We start from the raw sequence: 20,553 nt of genomic DNA, 5'->3' as shown, positions 1-20,553 counted from the left end.
TTAAGGAAGCATGATTTTGTCCCAATATTAACAGTGGCTGTTTTTTAGTGTGGTTATTAAGTGGAAAATTATATTGGCAGTTTTTGTAATTTGCTTCATGTCTGTTATCTTTTACTGCACCCAAACTCATGGTCAACATTTGTTTTTTCTTTGGAAGGGGTGTGTTTCATGGATGTGAGTTGTGAGTGTACATTACATTACAATCATTTGGCAGATGCCTTTATCCAAAGCGACTTACATTACACCCTACGCAGAGGGGGGAGCAATTGAGGGTTCGGTGCCTTGCTCAGGGGCACCTCGGCAGGGACTTGAAGCGGTGACCCTCCTGTTCCCAAGCGGAAGCTCTACCCACTGAGCTACTGCCTCCCAAAGTTGTAGTGTAGAGCAGGGGTGTCCAACCTTTTTGCCTCAGAGAGCTACTCGTGTTTTACATTATTCATAACATTTATCCACATGGCTGATTCTCCACCCAAACCAGCTCAATAAGCGTCTTTTGTGTAAACATTTACAAAATGTTGATATCCAACACTCAACACTCACATTTTGTATCAAAATGCACTTCAATTCAGGAACAGAAGCGTTTTTTTCTAGAGAGTGAGTGCTTGTGTGTGTGTTTGTGCTTTGCTTATTCAAAAGGAATGACTTTGTAGAACTGAAGGAACCTGTTTCTCCTGGGTGGGGCTGTTGGCTGCTCCTGCTGTTGCTAGACAACTGTTGGATATCAGTATGATCTTAAATCAGTGTGTTTGTCTTCCATTGAAAATGACTAACAGAACAGGTCCTACTGTTGAGGCGTCCCTTGAACATGACACAGAAGTCCTGTTCCACCTGTTGACTTTCCTGTTACCATCTCATTGTTTCTGAACGTTTAAGTTTTCTTCATTATTACTGAAAAGCTGAAACATGATACATTGGTCTTTTATTTATGAAGATAAGTTGATCTAATTTTACTGCCCGGCACTGCAGTACAATTGTCTTAGAACAGAGGTTCTCAAACTGTGGTGTGATTCAAAGTTTGAAATCTAGAAGAATGGAATCGCAACAAATTGCATGTATGGAAATGGAAACATCAGACATTCCCAAATCTAATCATTTAAATAATTTCAAAATCTAATTTCATTATGATTTTCTTTTAATTGACAGAAAGCTGCAACAAAATGTTCGAGCTTGTCTGAAAGAGCAGAAAGAGACTGTTTGCTTTGTCATCTGGTTCCTCACTTAAGGACAGTCCCTCCTCACATGGTGCAGTGGGTGTGTGCATACTTATGTGTGTGTGTGTTTGTGTGTGAGAGTACATCCATGCTCTGAGTTTGGTAGGCATGTGTCATGTTAGAGGGGAAGGTTAGGAACAGAAGGCTTTATTTCAGAGGACACATCAGTCCTCTGCCTTCATCCCAGGACTGAACTGTTCTCATGATTTGATATGATTTGTCATGATTTGTGTTTGGACTGTCATGCTCTGTGACCTGTGTTACACTTTGTGTGATACACAGTAACGTGCTTGTGCCCGGGTCGTTGGGAATGAACTCATGGACTTCACAGAGCTGAAAACAGATATTTCAATTCCGCTTTCATTTCTCACCATTGGCTGCCATCACAGTCGTCTTGCCCTGATTGGTCAGACCAAGATGTATGAGACTGGGCGGTTGGTTGATTTGTTGATTCGTCCTCAGGTTCATATTTATTTGGATTCTGTTTTTATCTATTTATTGTGGTGAATGATTCTTTGTTGCTTTTCTTTCTTTGTGGTTTTGCTATTGTACAGCTCATGTAATGTCTGTGGTTGGGACACTGCTCCATGTAAAACACCACCAGTGTGTTTGAAAGGAGAGTGCACCCAATCTGTATCCTGCATGTGTGACCTGAAACACAGACCAACATTGTTTGAATTATCATTTTTAGTTCCCTGCTGATTTTCTTCATCAACTTGACATTTATAATGTTTTGGACTTTCCCTTTGGCTCATCTTCTCCATGGATTTGATCCACTCAGGTCATCATCACGTATCATGTACGGTGCAAAGGTGTTGATTTTCTGTTCTTCTTTAGTGTGTTTACTAGCCTTCAACATCACTATAATAAGAGTCACATATGTAAAACGAGGGCGTACACAGTATTACACACCTGCAACTAACTATACCATCATAGCTGCATTTTCTCTGCATCAACAGGACGACTTGTTTTTGGTGTTTTCCTGTTTGGTTTTCCTTTTCTACTGAATGCTGGTATACCACACCTTTGCCACTTTGGTTAGGGTTAGATGATATAATGAGATGACAGTGATTAGAAGATGACTATGAGGGGATGTGATGATGATTATTTAGCATGCTTTACTACACGGCTCCATGATGTCAGTGCAGAGCAGCAGCTTCTTCAACGTCACTGAGAGAGTTGGAGGAGAACTTGTTGAACTCTGATCCAGCTGACAGGAATGAAGGCGCTGCAGGGAGGGAAGGAGCTCCAGCAGGGGGCGCAATCACACAGAGTAAAGCACCAATCAGAGCAACATTTGAATAGCAGACTGATGTTATTAGACAGACAAATCTACCAGACCATTATGCAAAGGTATTGAGCTGAATATGATTCATTTTAGTTTTGTATCGACAGAATTTACAGAATTGCCTGATTCTCTGGTTTCTCTGCTGTGTCTCTCTCTTCTTCCCCTTTGTCTCCCTTTGGTCTGTATGATCATATTCATCCTCTAGTTCTCTGATTCTGCAGATTATTGCTCTGTTCTCTTCCGTGCTACACGTGTTTCTGCTACTTACAGAAAATGTGTTAAGGTGTTATCAATAAAATGACAGTTTCAATAGAAAGTCAACGTCTCTGTGTGTTTACAGCAGATACGTTTGCACAACATGTTGCACTGTGTAACTATGGATACACACAGAAAAGAGACGATGAAAGAGATGATTTAATATTTGTGCACAGATCAAATGATTTCACTTCCATGAAACATTTCAACAGTGACAGTGGTGACAAATGTATTTCTCTCAACCCTCCACATGACTTTGTGCTTCATGTTTCTCTGGATCATAAACCTCCATCAGAGAAACAAGCAGACGTTCAACCTTTCTAAATGCTGCAGGATGGAGAAACACAAGCTAACATGAGAGAACCTCAGCCTCATCACACACACACACACTGTAAACAGAAAACAGCTGATTACATCACAACATCTTCATCCTGGACAGCAAAACACAACATATTTAGTGTTTCTCTCTGGATTAAATCTCAAATGATCACAGATTGAAACCTACAAATAAGACACGAAAAACAATATCAATGTTAAAATAATTTCATCCTTAATTAGTTTAAAATCCTTTTCCTTAAACATAATCTTAGTTTAGAACGTGACATTCATGTTTAAACAAACTTAACCCATGAATAAAGTTGATCAAAGTCATAAAACTTCATTCATCTCAGTTCTCCTACAGTGAATAATGAAAAGTCTAACTCCACCACCAAAACAGAAAATCACAGAGAAATCTGAGTCTGACAGATTTTGAGCTCTTTGCTCTTTGCATCAGCAGCTTCTCCAACACTGAAATGTGGAAACAGTTTGTCAGTGAAAGTGTCTCTGTAAGTGTAGATGTGAGTTGCGTCTTCAGGGTCGTAGAAGGACACCTCCCCCCTGTCATAGTCCAGCTGGACTCTGATCCTCTTGAGACTCTTCTTCATTTTCACTGTCCCACCAAGTCCATCAGTGTATTTTCCACTACGATGCAGCAAACACCAGAGTCCATATTTTGGTGAAGGATACCTCTCCCCCTTCCTGTCAGCTGACTCTTTAGCCAAACCCACAATCCAGGCAGGATGGTCTCCCACCTCCACCTCCCAGCTGTGTTTCCCTGAGCTGAAGCCGTCAGAGCCCAGAACATTGGCATATTTAGTGTTTCTCTCTGGATTATCAGGAAGCTGTTGGTGTGTGTCTCCCTGTCTCACACTGGTCAGGTCATCAGACAGATAGAGCGATCCTTTTGCAGTGTTTGGGTCCAGAATGACAGGAGTGAAGGTGATGTTGTCCTTCATCTTGTCCCAGACTCTGAAGGACAGGTTGCCCAGGTGTTTGGCCACATCTATCAGGGCTCCTGAGAGCAGCTGTGGATCTGACAGTGAGCACTGGGATCTGGTTCTGCTCTGAGTGGCTTTGTAACTGCTGAGGAAGGACACGTTGTGTTTCTGCAGCTCTTCTTCAACAGCACAGATACTGTCTGAGAGAGAGGAGAGCTTCTCCTCAATCATCTTCATCTCTCTGGCCATAACCTTCCCCTTCTGCTCCTCTTCCTCCCTCAGAGCTGCCAGTCTGGACTCCTCTTCCTCTTTCAGGAGCTGCTGGAGCTTGTTGAACTGGGCTCTGATCTGCTTCTCTGTGGACATCAGCTGCTTCTTGGAGTGTTGAAACATTTCATTGTATGTTTCTTTAGCTTCTTTGTATTTCTTCTTCTTGTCCTGCAGAGACTCTAAGTCAGATTCCAGTTGGTCCTTCAGCTCACTGACTGCTTGTTCTATAGGAACCACATTGTGACTTTGATGGAGTGAGAACTCACAGACAGAACACAAAGCTCTCTGCTCGTCCTTACAGAACAATTTGGGCTTTTCTTTATGTTTCCTACACACCAGCTCCTCTTCCTCCTCTTTCTCTTCTTTCTGAGTCTCAGATGACCCAAACTTCAGTTCCCCAACAAAGGAGTCGGCAAGTTCCTTCAAAGTAAAGTTCACTCCTATTGTATCTTTTGATGATTTCCTTTTACAAATCGGACAGCTTTTGTTTTGAGCTTGTTTCCAGAATTGTTCCAGGCAGCTGGAACAGAAGCTGTGGTTGCAGCCCAGAGTCACAGGATCTCTGAACGTCTCTGTACACACATGACAGCTCAGGAAACGTTCAAAAAGAGCATTTTTCTCTGCCATTTTCTCACACACCCAAATTATTGTTGAATATCCACTCAATGAATCAAAGTTCCCTAAATCTTCTTCTTTTAATCCACCAGATGATGTTTCTCAGTGCAGATCTCACTCCCTGTAATGGCGTCTATCCTCTGTTCAACAATGCATGAATCTACTCTCATTCTCACTTCCTCTTTCACAAGTTAATCATTAATCATTACAAATGCAGCCAATAAAACACGTGGACGATCTGACCTGTAGGCTGTGGGACAGGGTGGACAGGATTGACTTCAGCTTTTTACTTCTGGTCCCAAACACTGCAGACCTCTCCTCTCTGTCTGGTGACTTCATCACTGTGAGAGATGAAGACTGACAAATGAACAGCAAGTGGAAGATTTCTGCTTGAACCAAATTTGGCATCTGATGTTTTCAGCATACAAGAGTAAATTGCATGAATGTGTGAGTGAAAGTCAGGAGGCTCAGAATAAGAAACACCATCAGACTTTATTAGATGATCAAAGTCTCACTCATAGTTGCAGCTCATGTAATTAGCTTTTATCATCCTGCACTTTAGACTCCAAGTGTCTCTGATCACCAGATAAACCACATGAATCTCCTCTGATCTTATTTGCTTTTAGCTTTAGATATACGAGCGTCAAACTCTGACCTCAACATAGAGGCCTTGCCTTGCCTCTACTTGCCCATTTATGAACGTCAGCAGCCAACCCAGGCCAGAAAACCTTTTAGAACATATAAGTGAACTTACAGAATTAAAACTACAGTAATTGGAGCATTTTAGATGTGGTAACTTGCTATATTTCTGCATAATTGAAATTGACTTTTTAAATGCACTAAAGTAATTTTCAAAAATCTAAAAGTTGATGTTAAAAGTTGAAGAATTAGGGGTCAATAAGAGTAGGTAAGTGATAATGCATAAGAGGTCCCGTTTAAGTACTTGAGCTTGGGTTTTGTCTCCCGAGACCCTGAGAAAGAGAGAGACACGCACCTCTCAATGAGACCTAACTAAAGTTACTAATTCAGAGATACATAGATCAGAGTAAACAAATAATTTGGACAAATAGAGGGATAGGTGGGTAGAGCTTCCGCTTGAGAACCGGAGGGTCGCCGGTTCGAGCCCCTGCCGAGGTGCCCCTGAGCATGGCACCGAACCCTCAATTGCTCCCCCCTCTGCGAAGGTTGGTAATGTAATGTAATGTAAGTCGCTTTGGATGAAAGCGTCTGCCAAATGATCGTAATGTAATGTAATGTAATGTAATTCAAAAGAACAGAAATCTTAGAAATCTTAGAATTGCCATATAAGCTGTTGTTAATTGTTACAACTGCTGTCCCTTCAATATTTAAATTGACAATAGCAGTGTGTGTGGGTATGTGTGTGGTCAGCGCTGACAGAATTGAATGCATGTGTGTAGTGAGGAAGTGGTCCCTGTGTGTGTGACTGCAAGAACAATAGGGAGCCGTGTGTGTGTCCAGTTTGGGCTCCATTGCAAATACGAAGTACATTAAAATCTGAAATTTGCAGCTGAAAATTGTAGAAGAAGTACAACTAGTAAAAACTTGTACCATAAAGTAGCCGCAAAATTAATGGTTGAATGTTCCTTCTGGCAACATAATCGGTTAAAAACCTGTTGCAGTGTTGTTTTGTTGTGTGCTGCGGGAGCACTGCTGTTGCTGGGTAGAAAAATAGCTGAAACTTAACTGTTGCTATATTCTCTGCTGTATTGCTATATTCACCCAGTGTGTTGAGACAGATGTGTACGCAGCGCTGTCCTGTGCCCGACTGAAGCATAGGAGGGGCGTATACCACCGAGTGGGCGTGCCTAGATCTCACACACTCGGGCCTGCTAAAGAGGAAGAAAGGAGAGAGGCTGACTTCCCTCCTCCCCATCTGAGACTCTCTGGAGTCAGGTCTGACCATTTTCTGTACATAAACTGAGAGCTGCAATTCAGTATTGGCATATATTGTTGCATTGTTTAATTTAAATGTATTACCAGATGCTGAATTCAGAATAAGTGCTTAAGAAGAGGTGACTTAGGACATATAACTACTATAAGTTGTGCTTGAAACATGTATGCTGCTTAACTTAGTGAATAAGACCAAATTGTAATTATTGCCGTTCTAAAACTACGCAATTGAGCCTATCCAGGTTTAAAAACATCAAAAGACAATATTGAAATTGTTGATACGTACAGCAGAAATGGACGGGATACCGGTAACCCTCTTGGGAATGAAATATCCCCTGAGCAAAAAGACATAGAGAAAACATCTGAAAAAATGGGTAAAGCGAACTCAAAACCTGTGCAGTCCCTGGCCAGCTGGAGGCACATTTGATGTCAATGCATGTGAAGAGATGCAACTGAGAATAAAAGACTACAAACCGTCGGACAAAGGCAAGAAAAGACAACAGAAGAGAGAGAAAGAGGAAGAGACAATTAAATTGTTCAAAGATGAAGGCACAAATTACAGGAACAGGTTGAGAGAAATCAGACGAGGCAGACAAAGAAACAGCTAGTGTTTCAGGAGACATTGACTTAGCTCCTTACAGAGCATCTCCTGTCCAATACAAAGAGTCAACTCCAAAAGTTTACAGTAGAGAAAGGAACAAGGAAGTTACAAAGGTCAAACCAAAAGTCTTAGATTGTTTTGCAGAGAGAAACCAGGCTCTGAAAGAGGAAGAGGCAGAGGCATATTGGATGAAGTTTGACCAACTAGGTGGAAAAAAACAGGAACATATCAGGTATCAAGAGATAGAAGTAGAGACAGAATTGGAAAAAGGGCGAAGAGATGTTAGAGGAGAAGAGAAGACACAGTATATGACAGAGCAAAGTAGGAAGTGAAGCTCGAGGAAGTTAGACTGAAGGACCTCTGGAAGTAGAAAAGAGAGATATTGTGGCAGGAAGTCTTACATTTGCTGCAGGAAGCCAACAGGGGGCCAAAAGAAAAGAGAACGATTATGACCTTAGATACAGACCTGCAATAAGGCCTCCAGACAGATATGACCCTGGGCAATATCCAATATTGATAAAGGGGGCACAGGGACAGTATATCCCTTGGCAAACACTCGACCTTGAGGGGCTGATTGCTCGACTTCCTAACATCCATGAGGCGGCCAGCAAATGGATAAAAGCATTCGAAGAAGAGACAGTGGGCAAAATATTGGCTCTTGGTGACATTAAGGCACTGTGGGCCCGACCATGACCAACGATGGAAAATGTCTTGCGCATGAGTGGCGCACACTGGATGATTGATCCACTAGCCGATGGAACTGAATTCAATCCATATGGAGCTGGCTTATGGGGGGCCCTGAGGAAAGAATATCTGATGGAGGCAGGAAACTGAGGATGAAGCTGAGAGAAGCCCTCTACTAACCACACTGTTCAGAACATCAGTGATAGAGGCCATGCCAAGCTCAGTAAAAAGCAGATTGGAGGACGTTGTGGGACTGACATCAAAGTCGCACAGAGAATTCTGTGACCATGTGGTACATGCCATAGAAAAATACAGAAAGGACGAGGAGAGAATGAGGGCGCAGGAGAAAGACATTCAAAGGAAACTTGCTCAGCTACAACTTAGTGAACTGACTAACAAATATAAGAAAAAGTTTCAAGTCCCAGTTCTGAACAGTCAGTCAGGTGAAGAGACACCTGTCACTCAACCCTTTGCTCCACCTCCTGTCCAACCCCCTCCCATCATCAATGTCTATTCCCAATAGCAACGATTACAACAACAGGCTCCAAAGATGAGGAGACCACCTGCATCGCACCGCAGAGGAGGCAAGGGGGGACGACCTCCAAGACAAAGACCTCCAAGTCTCTGCTGGGGAAACGGGCAGCCCGGATGTGTTCCTAATAATAGGAAAACAGGGAGCAGCAATGAATATTGACCCCCAATCCTTTCATTTTCAGAGTGATACAATGTTCCTGAATCTATAACATACATGACTTTGTGGGTAAATCTTCATTTTGAATCAAAAGACTTGAGGGGTACTTCAAGACAGCGCTAGTTTACTGTTTTATTTTTACTATTTGTATTATTGAGTTGTTTACGCATCTGAAGGTTAAAAGCTCCAGAGTGCCCGTGTGGGACATGTGTTACATGCTCTGAACCATGGTGGGGTTGATGCATAATGAAAGTTTATTATTTTGTTTACAGATGGAATGAGCCTCTTCTGTGCCTCAAACCTCTTTGGCTCTGATGACCTTCAGGACCTTTCACATAGAACAATGTGCCACTAAGAGATAAATATTCACATAAACTCATTTCAGTCACAGCGGCGACACCCTGAGGCATGTTGGTGTAACAGCAAGGTGACCCACTCTGCAGGCAGGAAATGAACCAGTACAGGTGAGACTCTTTCCACACTGTTGGACGCCTCCAAACTACTTTCCACTGGAGATGTTGCTTTGTTTTTACTCCCACTTTCCCATGTTTACATCACACACATGACCTGCAGCCACAGACAGCCGGAGAGACGCCAATAGGAACATTTGTCCTCAGCAGATACTCATTTTAAATGAAAGTATTGTTAATATGTTGAATATACTCTGTGGAATTATGAGTTTCTTTGGTAAGAAGCTGTATAAGAAGCAGGATGTATTGACGTGGTCCTGATGAGAGGAAACAACAGGTCAGTCTTCTAGTTTGTTGATTTCCCTTTAAAGCATCCATCATGGCAGCACGTCTCACTAACATTTGGAATGAAAATGTCAAAGCTGCAGTGACGGTTTCCTCTGCTGTGACTCTGTGCAGACAGCAAATGCAGATGTAGAAAGAAATCAGGGAAAACCTCCACAAATCAGCCAAAGCAAAGAACAACACTGAGGAGCAGAGCAGCACACCTCCAGAGCAGCTGACAGGAAAGAAGGCGCTGCAGAGAGAGAAGGAGCTCCAGCAGGGGGCGCAATCACACAGAGTAAAGCACCAACAGGGCAGCAGATGGACGGCAGACTGATGCTTTCATGTAGCTGCACAATAAGAGGAATTTAGTGTTAAAATACAGAATAAAGTGCAATATTAAGACAATCGTGTTTATTTTGAATATAGGAAAGTGAAAATCTAATCACTCAAATCAATAATCATATTATAATCATATCATCTGCAGTAAAAAGGTTAAACACATAATGTTTAAGTTTCCTTTAAAGGACTGTGGTTCATAAACAGAAGCTTATTTGTGTTTTCAATGATAGTTTCTCTATTTTCTATCAATGGAAGCAAAGCCTGAGCTCTTCTTGCTCCAGATGATCTTATGTACTGGTGTTAAAGCTAAAATGATGTCAACTGCTAACAGCTAGTGAGCTGATTCATGTGGCAAACCATGTGAAACACATTTGCTTCAGTACACACTGTAAGCCTGACAGAAATTAAACAAAGTATATATGATAGTATATATAATACTATCATATTTGTGGCCCCCCAAATACTATTGTAAATGTTTTGCCAATTTTGACCTTAGCTAATAAACTCAGTGCTCAGCTGAAGAAGAATCTATAGGAAAATGCCCTGCAAAGTCCCCTTGTTCCCTACATCTGTCGTCATGAAACCTTATATCCTCAGATTGTGCATCTGTCTCACCCTCCCCCTGGTTAGCCAAGGAAGATGCTCTCACGGCTCCATTTCCACCTCCTTTTCCTTTCTCTGTTCTCCACACTTGCTGCTGTGCATAGCTATGCTCTTTTGGCAAGTAGAAGCCTGGAGGAGGGGGCAGGCGTCTCATGTAACGCGAAGGAGAATGGGGGCGAGAAACTGGCTGGGGGTTCTGGTCCTGCTGTGAGACCATTGCAACCTCTGGAGTCTCTGAAGGAGCTACAGGTACATTCTCATTCAGGTCCTCAGGTGGCTCATTCTCCGCCGATTGAGCGCAATGAGTTCTCTACCTTTCTAGCTTCAGCTGTATCTTCTTGAATGGGCTCCTGGTCAATCAGCTGTTCTTTCAACGAGTGAGCAATCTTCCTAAAACGGACAAGCAGACAAAAAACATGGCTATGGTTAAAAAGCTGCTTTCATTTACATCAAGATATGGAAATGGAAACATGCAGACATTCCTAAATCTAATCATATAAATAATTTTGAAATCTAATTGCAGCATGATTTTCTTTTAATTGACAGAAAGCCACAACAAAATGTTTGAGCTTGTCTGAAAGAGCAGAAAGAGACTGTTTGCTTTGTCATCTGGTTCCTCACTTAAGGACAGTCCCTCCTCACATGCTGCAGTGTGTGTTTGCATACGTATGTGTGTGTGTTTGTGTGTGAGAGTACATCCACGCTCTGAGTTTGGTAGGCATTTGTCATGTTAGAGGGGAAGGTTGGGAACAGAAGGCTTTATTTCAGAGGACACATCAGTCCTCTGCCTTCATCCCAGGACTGAACTGTTCTCATGATTTGATGTGATTTGTCCTGATTTGTGTTTGGACTGTCATGCTCTGTGACCTGTGTTACACTTTGTGTGATACACAGTAACGTGCTTGTGCCCGGGTCGTTGGGATTGAACTCATGGACTTCACAAAGCTGAAAACAGATTTTTCAGTTCCGTTTTCATTTCCCACCATTGGCTGCCTTCACAGTCGTCTTGCCCTGATTGGTCAGACCAAGATAGATGAGACTGGGCGGTTGGTTGATTTGGTGATTCGTCCTCAGGTTCATATTTATTTGGATTCTGTATTTATCTATTTATTGTGGTGAATAATTCTTTGTTGCTTTTCTTTCTTTGTGGTTTTGCTATTGTACAGCTCATGTAATGTCTGTGGTTGGGACACTGCTCAATGTAAAACACCACCAGTGTGTTTGAAAGGAGAGTGCACCCAATCTGTATCCTGCATGTGTGACCTGAAACACAGACCAACATTGTTTGAATTATCATTTTTGGTTCCCTGCGGATTTTCTTCATCAAATTGACATTTATAATGTTTTGGACTTTCCCTTTGGCTCATCTTCTCCATGGATTTGATCCACTCAGGTCATCATCACTGCCTGAGTGGGACATTGATCACTTTATGCTTGAATGATCCAGCTTTGTTGGTGTTAAATGTCCCTCCACACCCAAAAAGAAAGAAATAGCAGCATGTACGGTGCAAAGGGGTTGTATTTCTGTTCTTCTTTAGTGTGTTAACTAGCCTTCAACATCACTAAAATAACAGTCACATATTTAACACACAGTATTACACACCTGCAACCAACTATTATCATAGCTGCATTTTCTCTGCATCAACAGGACGACTTGTTTTTGGTGTTTTCCTTTTTGTTTTACCTTTTCTACTGAATGCTGGTATACCACACCTTTCCACTTTGGTTAGGGTTAGATGATATAATGAAGATAACAGTGATTAGAGGATGACTATGAGGGGATGTGATGATGATTATTTAGCAAGCTTTACTACACGGCTCCATGTTGTCAGTGCAGAGCAACAGCTTCTTCAACGTCACTGAGAGAGTTGGAGGAGAACTTGTTGAACTCTGATCCAGCTGACAGGAATGAAGGCGCTGCAGGGAGGGAAGGAGCTCCAGCAGGGGGCGCAATCACACAGAGTAAAGCACCAATCAGAGCAACATTTGAATAGCAGACTGATGTTATTAGACAGACAAATCTACCAGACCATTATGCAAAGGTATTGAGCTGAATATGATTCATTTTAGTTTTGTATCGACAGAATTTACAGAATTGCCTGATTCTCTGGTTTCTCTGCTGTGTCTCTCTCTTCTTCCCCTTTGTCTCCCTTTGGTCTGTATGATCATATTCATCCTCTAGTTCTCTGATTCTGCAGATTATTGCTCTGTTCTCTTCCGTGCTACACGTGTTTCTGCTACTTACAGAAAATGTGTTAAGGTGTTATCAATAAAATGACAGTTTCAATAGAAAGTCAACGTCTCTGTGTGTTTACAGCAGATACGTTTGCACAACATGTTGCACTGTGTAACTATGGATACACACAGAAAAGAGGTGATGAAAGAGATGATTTAATATTTGTGCACAGATCAAATGATTTCACTTCCATGAAACATTTCAACAGTGACAGTGGTGACAAATGTATTTCTCTCAACCCTCCACATGACTTTGTGCTTCATGTTTCTCTGGATCATAAACCTCCATCAGAGAAACAAGCAGACGTTCAACCTTTCTAAATGCTGCAGGATGGAGAAACACAAGCTAACATGAGAGAACCTCAGCCTCATCACACACACACACACACTGTAAACAGAAAACAGCTGATTACATCACAACATCTTCATCCTGGACAGCAAAACACAACATATTTAGTGTTTCTCTCTGGATTAAATCTCAAATGATCACAGATTGAAACCTACAAATAAGACACGAAAAACAAAATCAATGTTGAAATAATTTGATCCTTAATTAGTTTAAAATCCTTTTCCTTGAACATAATCTTAGTTAAGAACGTGACATTCATGTTTAAACATACTTAACCCATGAATGAAGTTGATCAAAGTCATAAAACTTCATTCATCTCAGTTCTCCTACAGTGAATAATGAAAAGTCTAACTCCACCACCAAAACAGAAAATCACAGAGAAATCTCATCCTGACAGATTTTGAGCTCTTTGCTCTTTGCATCAGCAGCTTTTCCAACACCGAAATATGGAAACAGTTTCTCAGTGAAAGTGTCTCTGTAAGTGTAGATGTGAGTTTCGTCTTTAGGGCTGTAGAAGGACACCTTCCCCCTGTCATAGTCCAGCTGGACTCTGATCCTCTGGAGACTCTTCTTCACTCTCACTGCCCCACCAAGTCCATCAGTGTATTTTCCACTACGATGACACAAACACAAGAGTCGATATTTTGGTGAAGGATAACTCTCCCCCTTCCTGTCAGCTGACTCTTTAGCCAAACCAACAGTCCAGACAGGAAGGTCTCCCACCTCCACCTCCCAGCTGTGTTTCCCTGAGCTGAAGCCCTCAGAGCCCAGAACAGTGCCATAGTGAGTGTTTCTCTCTGGATTATCAGGAAGCTGTTGGTGTGTGTCTCCCTGTCTCATACTGGTCAGGTCATCAGACAGATAGAGACATCTGTTTGCAGTGTTTGGGTCCAGAATGACAGGAGTGAAGGTGATGTTGTCCTTCATCTTGTCCCAGACTCTGAAGGACAGGTTGCCCAGGTGTTTGGCCACATCTATCAGGGCTCCTGAGAGCAGCTGTGGATCTGACAGTGAGCACTGGGATCTGGTTCTGCTCTGAGTGGCTTTGTAACTGCTGAGGAAGGACACGTTGTGTTTCTGCAGCTCTTCTTCAACAGCACAGATACTGTCTGAGAGAGAGGAGAGCTTCTTCTCAATCATCTTCATCTCTCTGGCCATAGCCTTCCCCTTCTGCTCCTCTTCCTCCCTCAGAGCTGCCAGTCTGGACTCCTCTTCCTCTTTCAGGAGCTGCTGGAGCTTGTTGAACTGGGCTCTGATCTGCTTCTCTGTGGACATCAGCTGCTTCTTGGAGTGTTGAAACATTTCATTGTATGTTTCTTTAGCTTCTTTGTATTTCTTCTTCTTGTCCTGCAGAGACTCTAAGTCAGATTTCAGTTGGTCCTTCAGCTCACTGACTGCTTGTTCTATAGGAACCACATTGTGACTTTGATGGCGTGAGAACTCACAGACAGAACACAAAGCTCTCTGCTCGTCCTTACAGAACAATTTGGGCTTTTCTTTATGTTTCCTACACACCAGCTCCTCTTCCTCCTCTTTCTCTTCTTTCTGAGTCTCAGATGGTCTTAACTTCAGTTTCCCAACAAAGGAGTCAGCAAGTTCCTTCAAAGTAAAGTTCACACCAATTGTTTCTTTTGATGATTTCCTTTTACAAATCGGACAGCTTTTGTTTTGAGCTTGTTTCCAGAATAGTTCCAGGCAGCTGGAACAGAAGCTGTGGTTGCAGCCCAGAGTCACAGGATCTCTGAACGTCTCTGTACACACATGACAGCTCAGGTAACTTTCAAAAAGAGCAATTTTCTCTGCCATTTTCTCTGGTATCCAGATTGTCTATTTACTGCAAAACTCACCAAACTGAAGTTGTCCCAACGTTTTCTTTGAAGTCCTACAACACAAATGTCTTGTGAGCTCTCACTCCCTGTAATGGCGTCTCGGCTCTGCTCAGCGACAACAAATACACTTTCATTTTCTCTGGCCTCTTATTCAGAAGTAATGCAATATAACAATGTGACCAGCAGATGGTGGTGACAGCACAACTTTCAGATTTTACCCTGTAAATGTCTTCTATCGCGCACTTCCCGGTGAAAATCACGGATCACTGTACTGTGATGTAAGGGACTAAACTGAATCTAAAGCTGTACTATGTAAGATTTGTATGTAAACATACTGTTTTCTCTGCTTATTAAAGGAGCTGAGATCACAGACAACAAACACAAACAACATCCGAGCCACTGAGAATACTAACTGTAGAGTAATTAGATTGAACTAAATGGAAGTTGTTTTTCTTTGAACTTTGTGGGTTTATAAAGAGAGATGACGGCTCATGATGCAGAGTTTCATGTAAAGGTGTCAAAGGGTTGTGTGGTGGTTTAGTTTCACTCTCATTTTGTAATATGTTAGTTCACAAACACTGTTATTAAATAAAGAGTCAAAACAATGGAACGCTTGTTCACACAGTTGGGCCGTGTGTCAGTATGTGTTCATGTCTCTAGTCTGGGGCTTTCATTATCTCATTCCAGAATTGAGATGATTTAGACTCTCAAAATGTAAACATTTACAAAATGTCGATATCCAACACTCAACACTCACATTTTGTATCAAAATGCACTTCAATTCAGGAACATAAGCGTTTTTTTTTAGAGAGTGAGTGCTTGTGTGTGTGTTTGTGCTTTGCTTATTCAAAAGGAATGACTTTGTAGAACTGAAGGAACCTGTTTCTCCCGGGTGGGGCTGTTGGCTGCTCCTGCTGTTGCTAGACAACTGTTGGATATCAGTATGTTTGTAAATCAGTGTGTTTGTCTCCCATTGAAAATAACTAACAGAACAGGTCCTACTGTTGAGGCGTCCCTTGAACATGACACAGAAGTCCTGTTCCACCTGCTGACTTTCCTGTTTCCAACTCATTGTTTCTGAACGTTTAAGTTTTCCTCATTATTACTGAAAAGCTGAAACATGATACATTGGTCTTTTATTTATGAAGATAAGTTGATCTAATTTTACTGCCCGGCACTGCAGTACAATTGTCTTAGAACAGAGGTTCTCAAACTGTGGTGTGATTCAAAGTTTGAAATCTAGAAGAATGGAATCGCAACAAATTGCATGTATGGAAATGGAATCATGCAGACATTCCTAAATCTAATCATTTAAATAATTTCGAAATCTAATTTCATTATGATTTTCTTTTAATTGACAGAAAGACGCAACAAAATGTTTGAGCTTGTCTGAAAGAGCAGAAGGAGACTGTTTGCTTTGTCATCTGGTTCCTCATTTAAGGACAGACCTTCCTCACATGGTGCAGTGGGTGTGTGTGTGTGTTTGTGTGTGAGAGTACATCCATGCTCTGAGTTTGGTAGGCATGTGTCATGTTAGAGGGGAAGGTTGGGAACAGAAGGCTTTATTTCAGAGGACACATCAGTCCTCTGCCTTCATCCCAGGACTGAACTGTTCTCACGATTTGATGTGATTTGTCATGATTTGTGTTTGGACTGTCATGCTCTGTGACCTGTGTTACACTTTGTGTGATACACAGTAACGTGCTTGTGCCCGGGTCGTTAGGAATGAACTCATGGACTTCACAGAGCTGAAAACAGATATTTCAATTCCGCTTTCATTTCTCACCATTGGCTGCCTTCACAGTCGTCTTGCCCTGATTGGTCAGACCAAGATGGATGAGACTGGGCGGTTGGTTGATTTGGTGATTCGTCCTCAGGTTCATATTTATTTGGATTCTGTTTTTATTTATTTATTGTGGTGAATAATTCTTTGTTGCTTTTCTTTCTTTGTGGTTTTGCTATTGTACAGCTCATGTAATGTCTGTGGTTGGGACACTGCTCCATGTAAAACACCACCAGTGTGTTTGAAAGGAGAGTGCACCCAATCTGTATCCTGCAAGTGTGACCTGAAACACAAACCAACATTGTTTGAATTATCATTTTTTGTTCCCTGCTGATTTTCTTCATCAACTTGACATTTATAATGTTTTGGACTTTCCCTTTGGCTCATCTTCTCCATTGATTTGATCCACTCAGGTCGTCATCACTGCCTGAGTGGGACATTGATCACTTTATGCTTGAATGATCCAGCTTTGTTGGTGTTAAATGTCCCTCCACACCCAAAAAGGAAGAAATAGCAGCATGTACGATGCAAAGGTGTTGTTTTTCTGTTCTTCTTTAGTGTGTTTACTAGCCTTCAACATCACTTTAATAAGAGTCACATATATTTAAAACGAGGGCGTACACAGTATTACACACCTGCAACCAACTACTATCATAGCTGCATTTTCTCTGCATCAACATGACGACTTGTTTTTGGTGTTTTCCTTTTTGTTTTTCCCTTTCTACTGAATGCTGGTATACCACACCTTTCCACTTTGGTTAGGGTTAGATGATATAATGAAGATGACAGTGATTAGAGGATGACTATGAGGGGATGTGATGATGATTATTTAGCATGCTTTACTACTCGGCTCCATGTTGTCAGTGCAGAGCAGCAGCTTCTTCAACGTCACTGAGAGAGTTGGAGGAGAACTTGTTGAACTCTGATCCAGCTGACAGGAATGAAGGCGCTGCAGGGAGGGAAGGAGCTCCAGCAGGGGGCGCAATCACACAGAGTAAAGCACCAATCAGAGCAACATTTGAATAGCAGACTGATGTTATTAGAGTCCTGAGGGGTGTCAAACTCAGGCCCGCGGGCCAAATCTGGCACAAATCCCGCAGTGCAGTTATATTTGGCCCGCGAGATCATGTCAAACGTCTATTAGAGCTGGCCCGCTGGTATATAGCGCATGCATCGCTAATACTACACAGCCCTGAATGCTCTGCGAGTGCGTTCTCTCTGACATCACGAGCCACCTCGATGTGCTCAACCTGCAGCTTCAGGGGCTGGGCCGTGTCATCACAGACACGTACGCTGAAGTGAGAGCTCTTCAAACTAAATTGTGCCTGTGGGAGAGTAGCACGCTGCAAGGAAACTCGGGCCAGTTTCCGTGCCGCCAAACCATGAAAGAGCAGATCTCTACCTCCGTGTTGTCAAGTGCACAGTTTGCTGAAAAACTCTACGTACTCAGCGCCGAGTTTACGCGGCGATTTGCCGACTTTGAAGCCCAGAAATGTAGTTTGGAGTGCTTCATAATTAGGGTGACCATTTCCATAACACCAAAAAGGAGGACATTATGCAGCATATCAATAAATGACCATGGTGTACAGAGGACTCTGGTATACTCTCATTTACAATACAATGTTGTGTGGTTTGAAGATGTTTGTGTAGCTGAATAGGAAAAAATATTAATGAAAAGTCAAAAAGTTTGTTCACAGTATTTCAATTTGTTCAATACATTTTGGTGTTCAAACACTGACCACTGAGATGAATCTGTTGTGCCACAAAACACAACATGTGTAGACTCAAATGTAAAAATCAAAAACAGGTACCATATCATATATAATAATAAAAAAATGCTTTTTTGAAAAGCATAAATAACTTTTATGTTAACAACAAAGGAGATTGTAAAGAAAACAACATTTACATTCAACTGCTCAAAAAGTATAGCATTTCTAAAGTGCTTCAATCATTTGGGGACTTGTCTTCAGTGTCTTCATCTGTATGTATGTATGTGCGTGTGTGTGTGTGTGTGTGTGCGCGCGCGCGCGTGTGTGCGTGTGTGTGTGTGTGTGCGCGTCTGTGTCAGTATTTGGGTCTCTTCACATGTAGCAGCTCAGGAGACAACAGCACCTCTGTCATCATGGCTTCCAAGCCCCCGCTGCCCCTCGGCCTGTTTATATCCTGCAGGGACTGGTACAAATAACAACATGGCAAGAATACTGTTATCAACCTTCAAAAATCTGTATTGTTTTCAACCCAATAAATATGAATATTTCATGTAGCCCCTCAGTGAAATCATAAGACTAGTGTACTCACCAAAATAGTTGATTACTTCTGTTCTTTCCTTTTTGTTTCCAATGAACTTCTTGTACACCTCTGTGCAGTAATAAGTGATACTGACACACACTTGCGGAGACTTGTTTACGTTTTTAACCAATGATATAGCGGATATTTATCTGACAGCGCTCTTAGCCAATCAGCGGATCCGACATTGCGGGCAAGTGGACGCCGATACGGGTCCGTTTCGCGTGTCCGCTTCGGAAGCCGCGATACCTCCGCGGCGAATCCGTGGAGTGTTTTTGCTGTGTGGGTAGTGCCTAAAAAAGGAGGACAAATACGCGTCCGGCGCCGGACGCCGGACAGAGCATTGAAAAGCCGGACTGTCCGGCCTAAAGCCGGAGCTGATTGAACTCCACTGTAGTGACACGCTCAAGTCAAAGTATGACTCCGTTTCCTCGTTTCATCCCCGACACAATTCCCCAACTCCGTCCCCAAGCTGCTCACATGCTCTCTATGTTCGACAGCATAGATCTGTGTGCATTAGAGTAAATCAGAGTTTAGCAAACTGAGCATTTCTTTCTGCACTTTTGTCTTCCCTGACCTAGAATAGTTAAATTGTTGGATTTTCATTGAGGGAATTTTTATTTGGGTTGTTCTGTTATGTGAAAAAAACGTTTCCATTGAAAATTAACTTGAAAGGTTACAGATGGAGAGGCATAACAATAATTTTATTTTTAGATCAAAATAAGAAACGAATGCTACTCTTATTTGAAAATCGATTCCTCATGTGTTTATAATATTAAGCTGTGTTTTTTCCAGACTTAATGTTTAAGCTAAACTTAAGTATGTTTCCATAGGAAAAAGTTAATTATTATATACCCGGAGAGAAGGGAAAACAATTTTTCAAGAGATATGGAGTCTGGCCCACGACTGAGGCCCAGTTTCTTTATTTTGGCCCATTGAGTATTTGAGTTTGACACCCCTGTATTAGACAGACAAATCTACCAGAGCATTATACAAAGGTATTGAGCTGGATATAATTCATTTTAGAATAGCATTTCTAATTTATCAGTGTTTGCATTGAATATAAAGAAAGTTCTGAAAATCTTATCAGTCGAATCAATAATTAACAAATATAAGTCAGAATCAGATTGAAAGTAAATCATATCATCTGCAGTAAAAAGGTTAAACACATAATGTTTAAGTTTCCTTTAAAGGACTCTGGTTCATAAACAGAAGCTTATTTGTGTTTTCAATGATAGTTTCTCTATTTTCTATCAATGGAAGCAAAGTCTGAGCTCTTCTTGCTCCAGATGATCTTATGTACTGAACAAGCAGGAAACACAACGTTTACATTTATAAGGACCTTCAATCTGGATGCAAATGAATTGAAACCCTCCTGCAGTTTAAATGAAATGATCTTCATCTCTCCACTTTTCATCTTTTATAGCCAATATTGTGTTGTTGTTGTCATCCTGAGCTCAGTGAGGCTCTGCTGCCTTCAGTCACATGAAGCTTCACTGAGATGAGCTGCAGTGACTGTGGTCACTCTGAACCTGGGCCATCTTCTTCCTGCACACACTCACTAAGCTGCACTAGAAACACTGAGACTGCTCCCCTCGTCGTCTTTC

General features: G+C 41.8%; 2 protein-coding genes across 2 annotated transcripts; both read right to left on the bottom strand.

The window, feature by feature from the left end:
- Positions 1-3,313: 3,313 nt before the first annotated feature.
- On the bottom strand, positions 3,314-4,974 carry LOC143005817 (nuclear factor 7, brain-like). The gene has a single exon (XM_076157212.1). It carries the CDS (start codon positions 4,908-4,910, stop codon positions 3,477-3,479), a length of 1,434 nt encoding a protein of 477 aa, XP_076013327.1. The 5' UTR covers positions 4,911-4,974; the 3' UTR covers positions 3,314-3,476.
- Positions 4,975-13,365: 8,391 nt separating this feature from the next.
- On the bottom strand, positions 13,366-14,978 carry LOC143005814 (nuclear factor 7, ovary-like). The gene has a single exon (XM_076157208.1). It carries the CDS (start codon positions 14,852-14,854, stop codon positions 13,421-13,423), a length of 1,434 nt encoding a protein of 477 aa, XP_076013323.1. The 5' UTR covers positions 14,855-14,978; the 3' UTR covers positions 13,366-13,420.
- Positions 14,979-20,553: the final 5,575 nt, after the last annotated feature.

The sequence above is a fragment of the Genypterus blacodes genome, unplaced genomic scaffold (genome assembly GCF_046128005.1).
Source record: "Genypterus blacodes isolate CSIRO-AG114 ecotype Tasmania unplaced genomic scaffold, CSIRO-AGI_Gbla_v1 ptg000072l_1, whole genome shotgun sequence".
Lineage (NCBI taxonomy): Eukaryota > Metazoa > Chordata > Actinopteri > Ophidiiformes > Ophidiidae > Genypterus > Genypterus blacodes.
The sequence above is the reverse complement of the archived record's forward strand: the minus strand, read 5'-3'. Positions and strand labels throughout refer to the sequence as shown.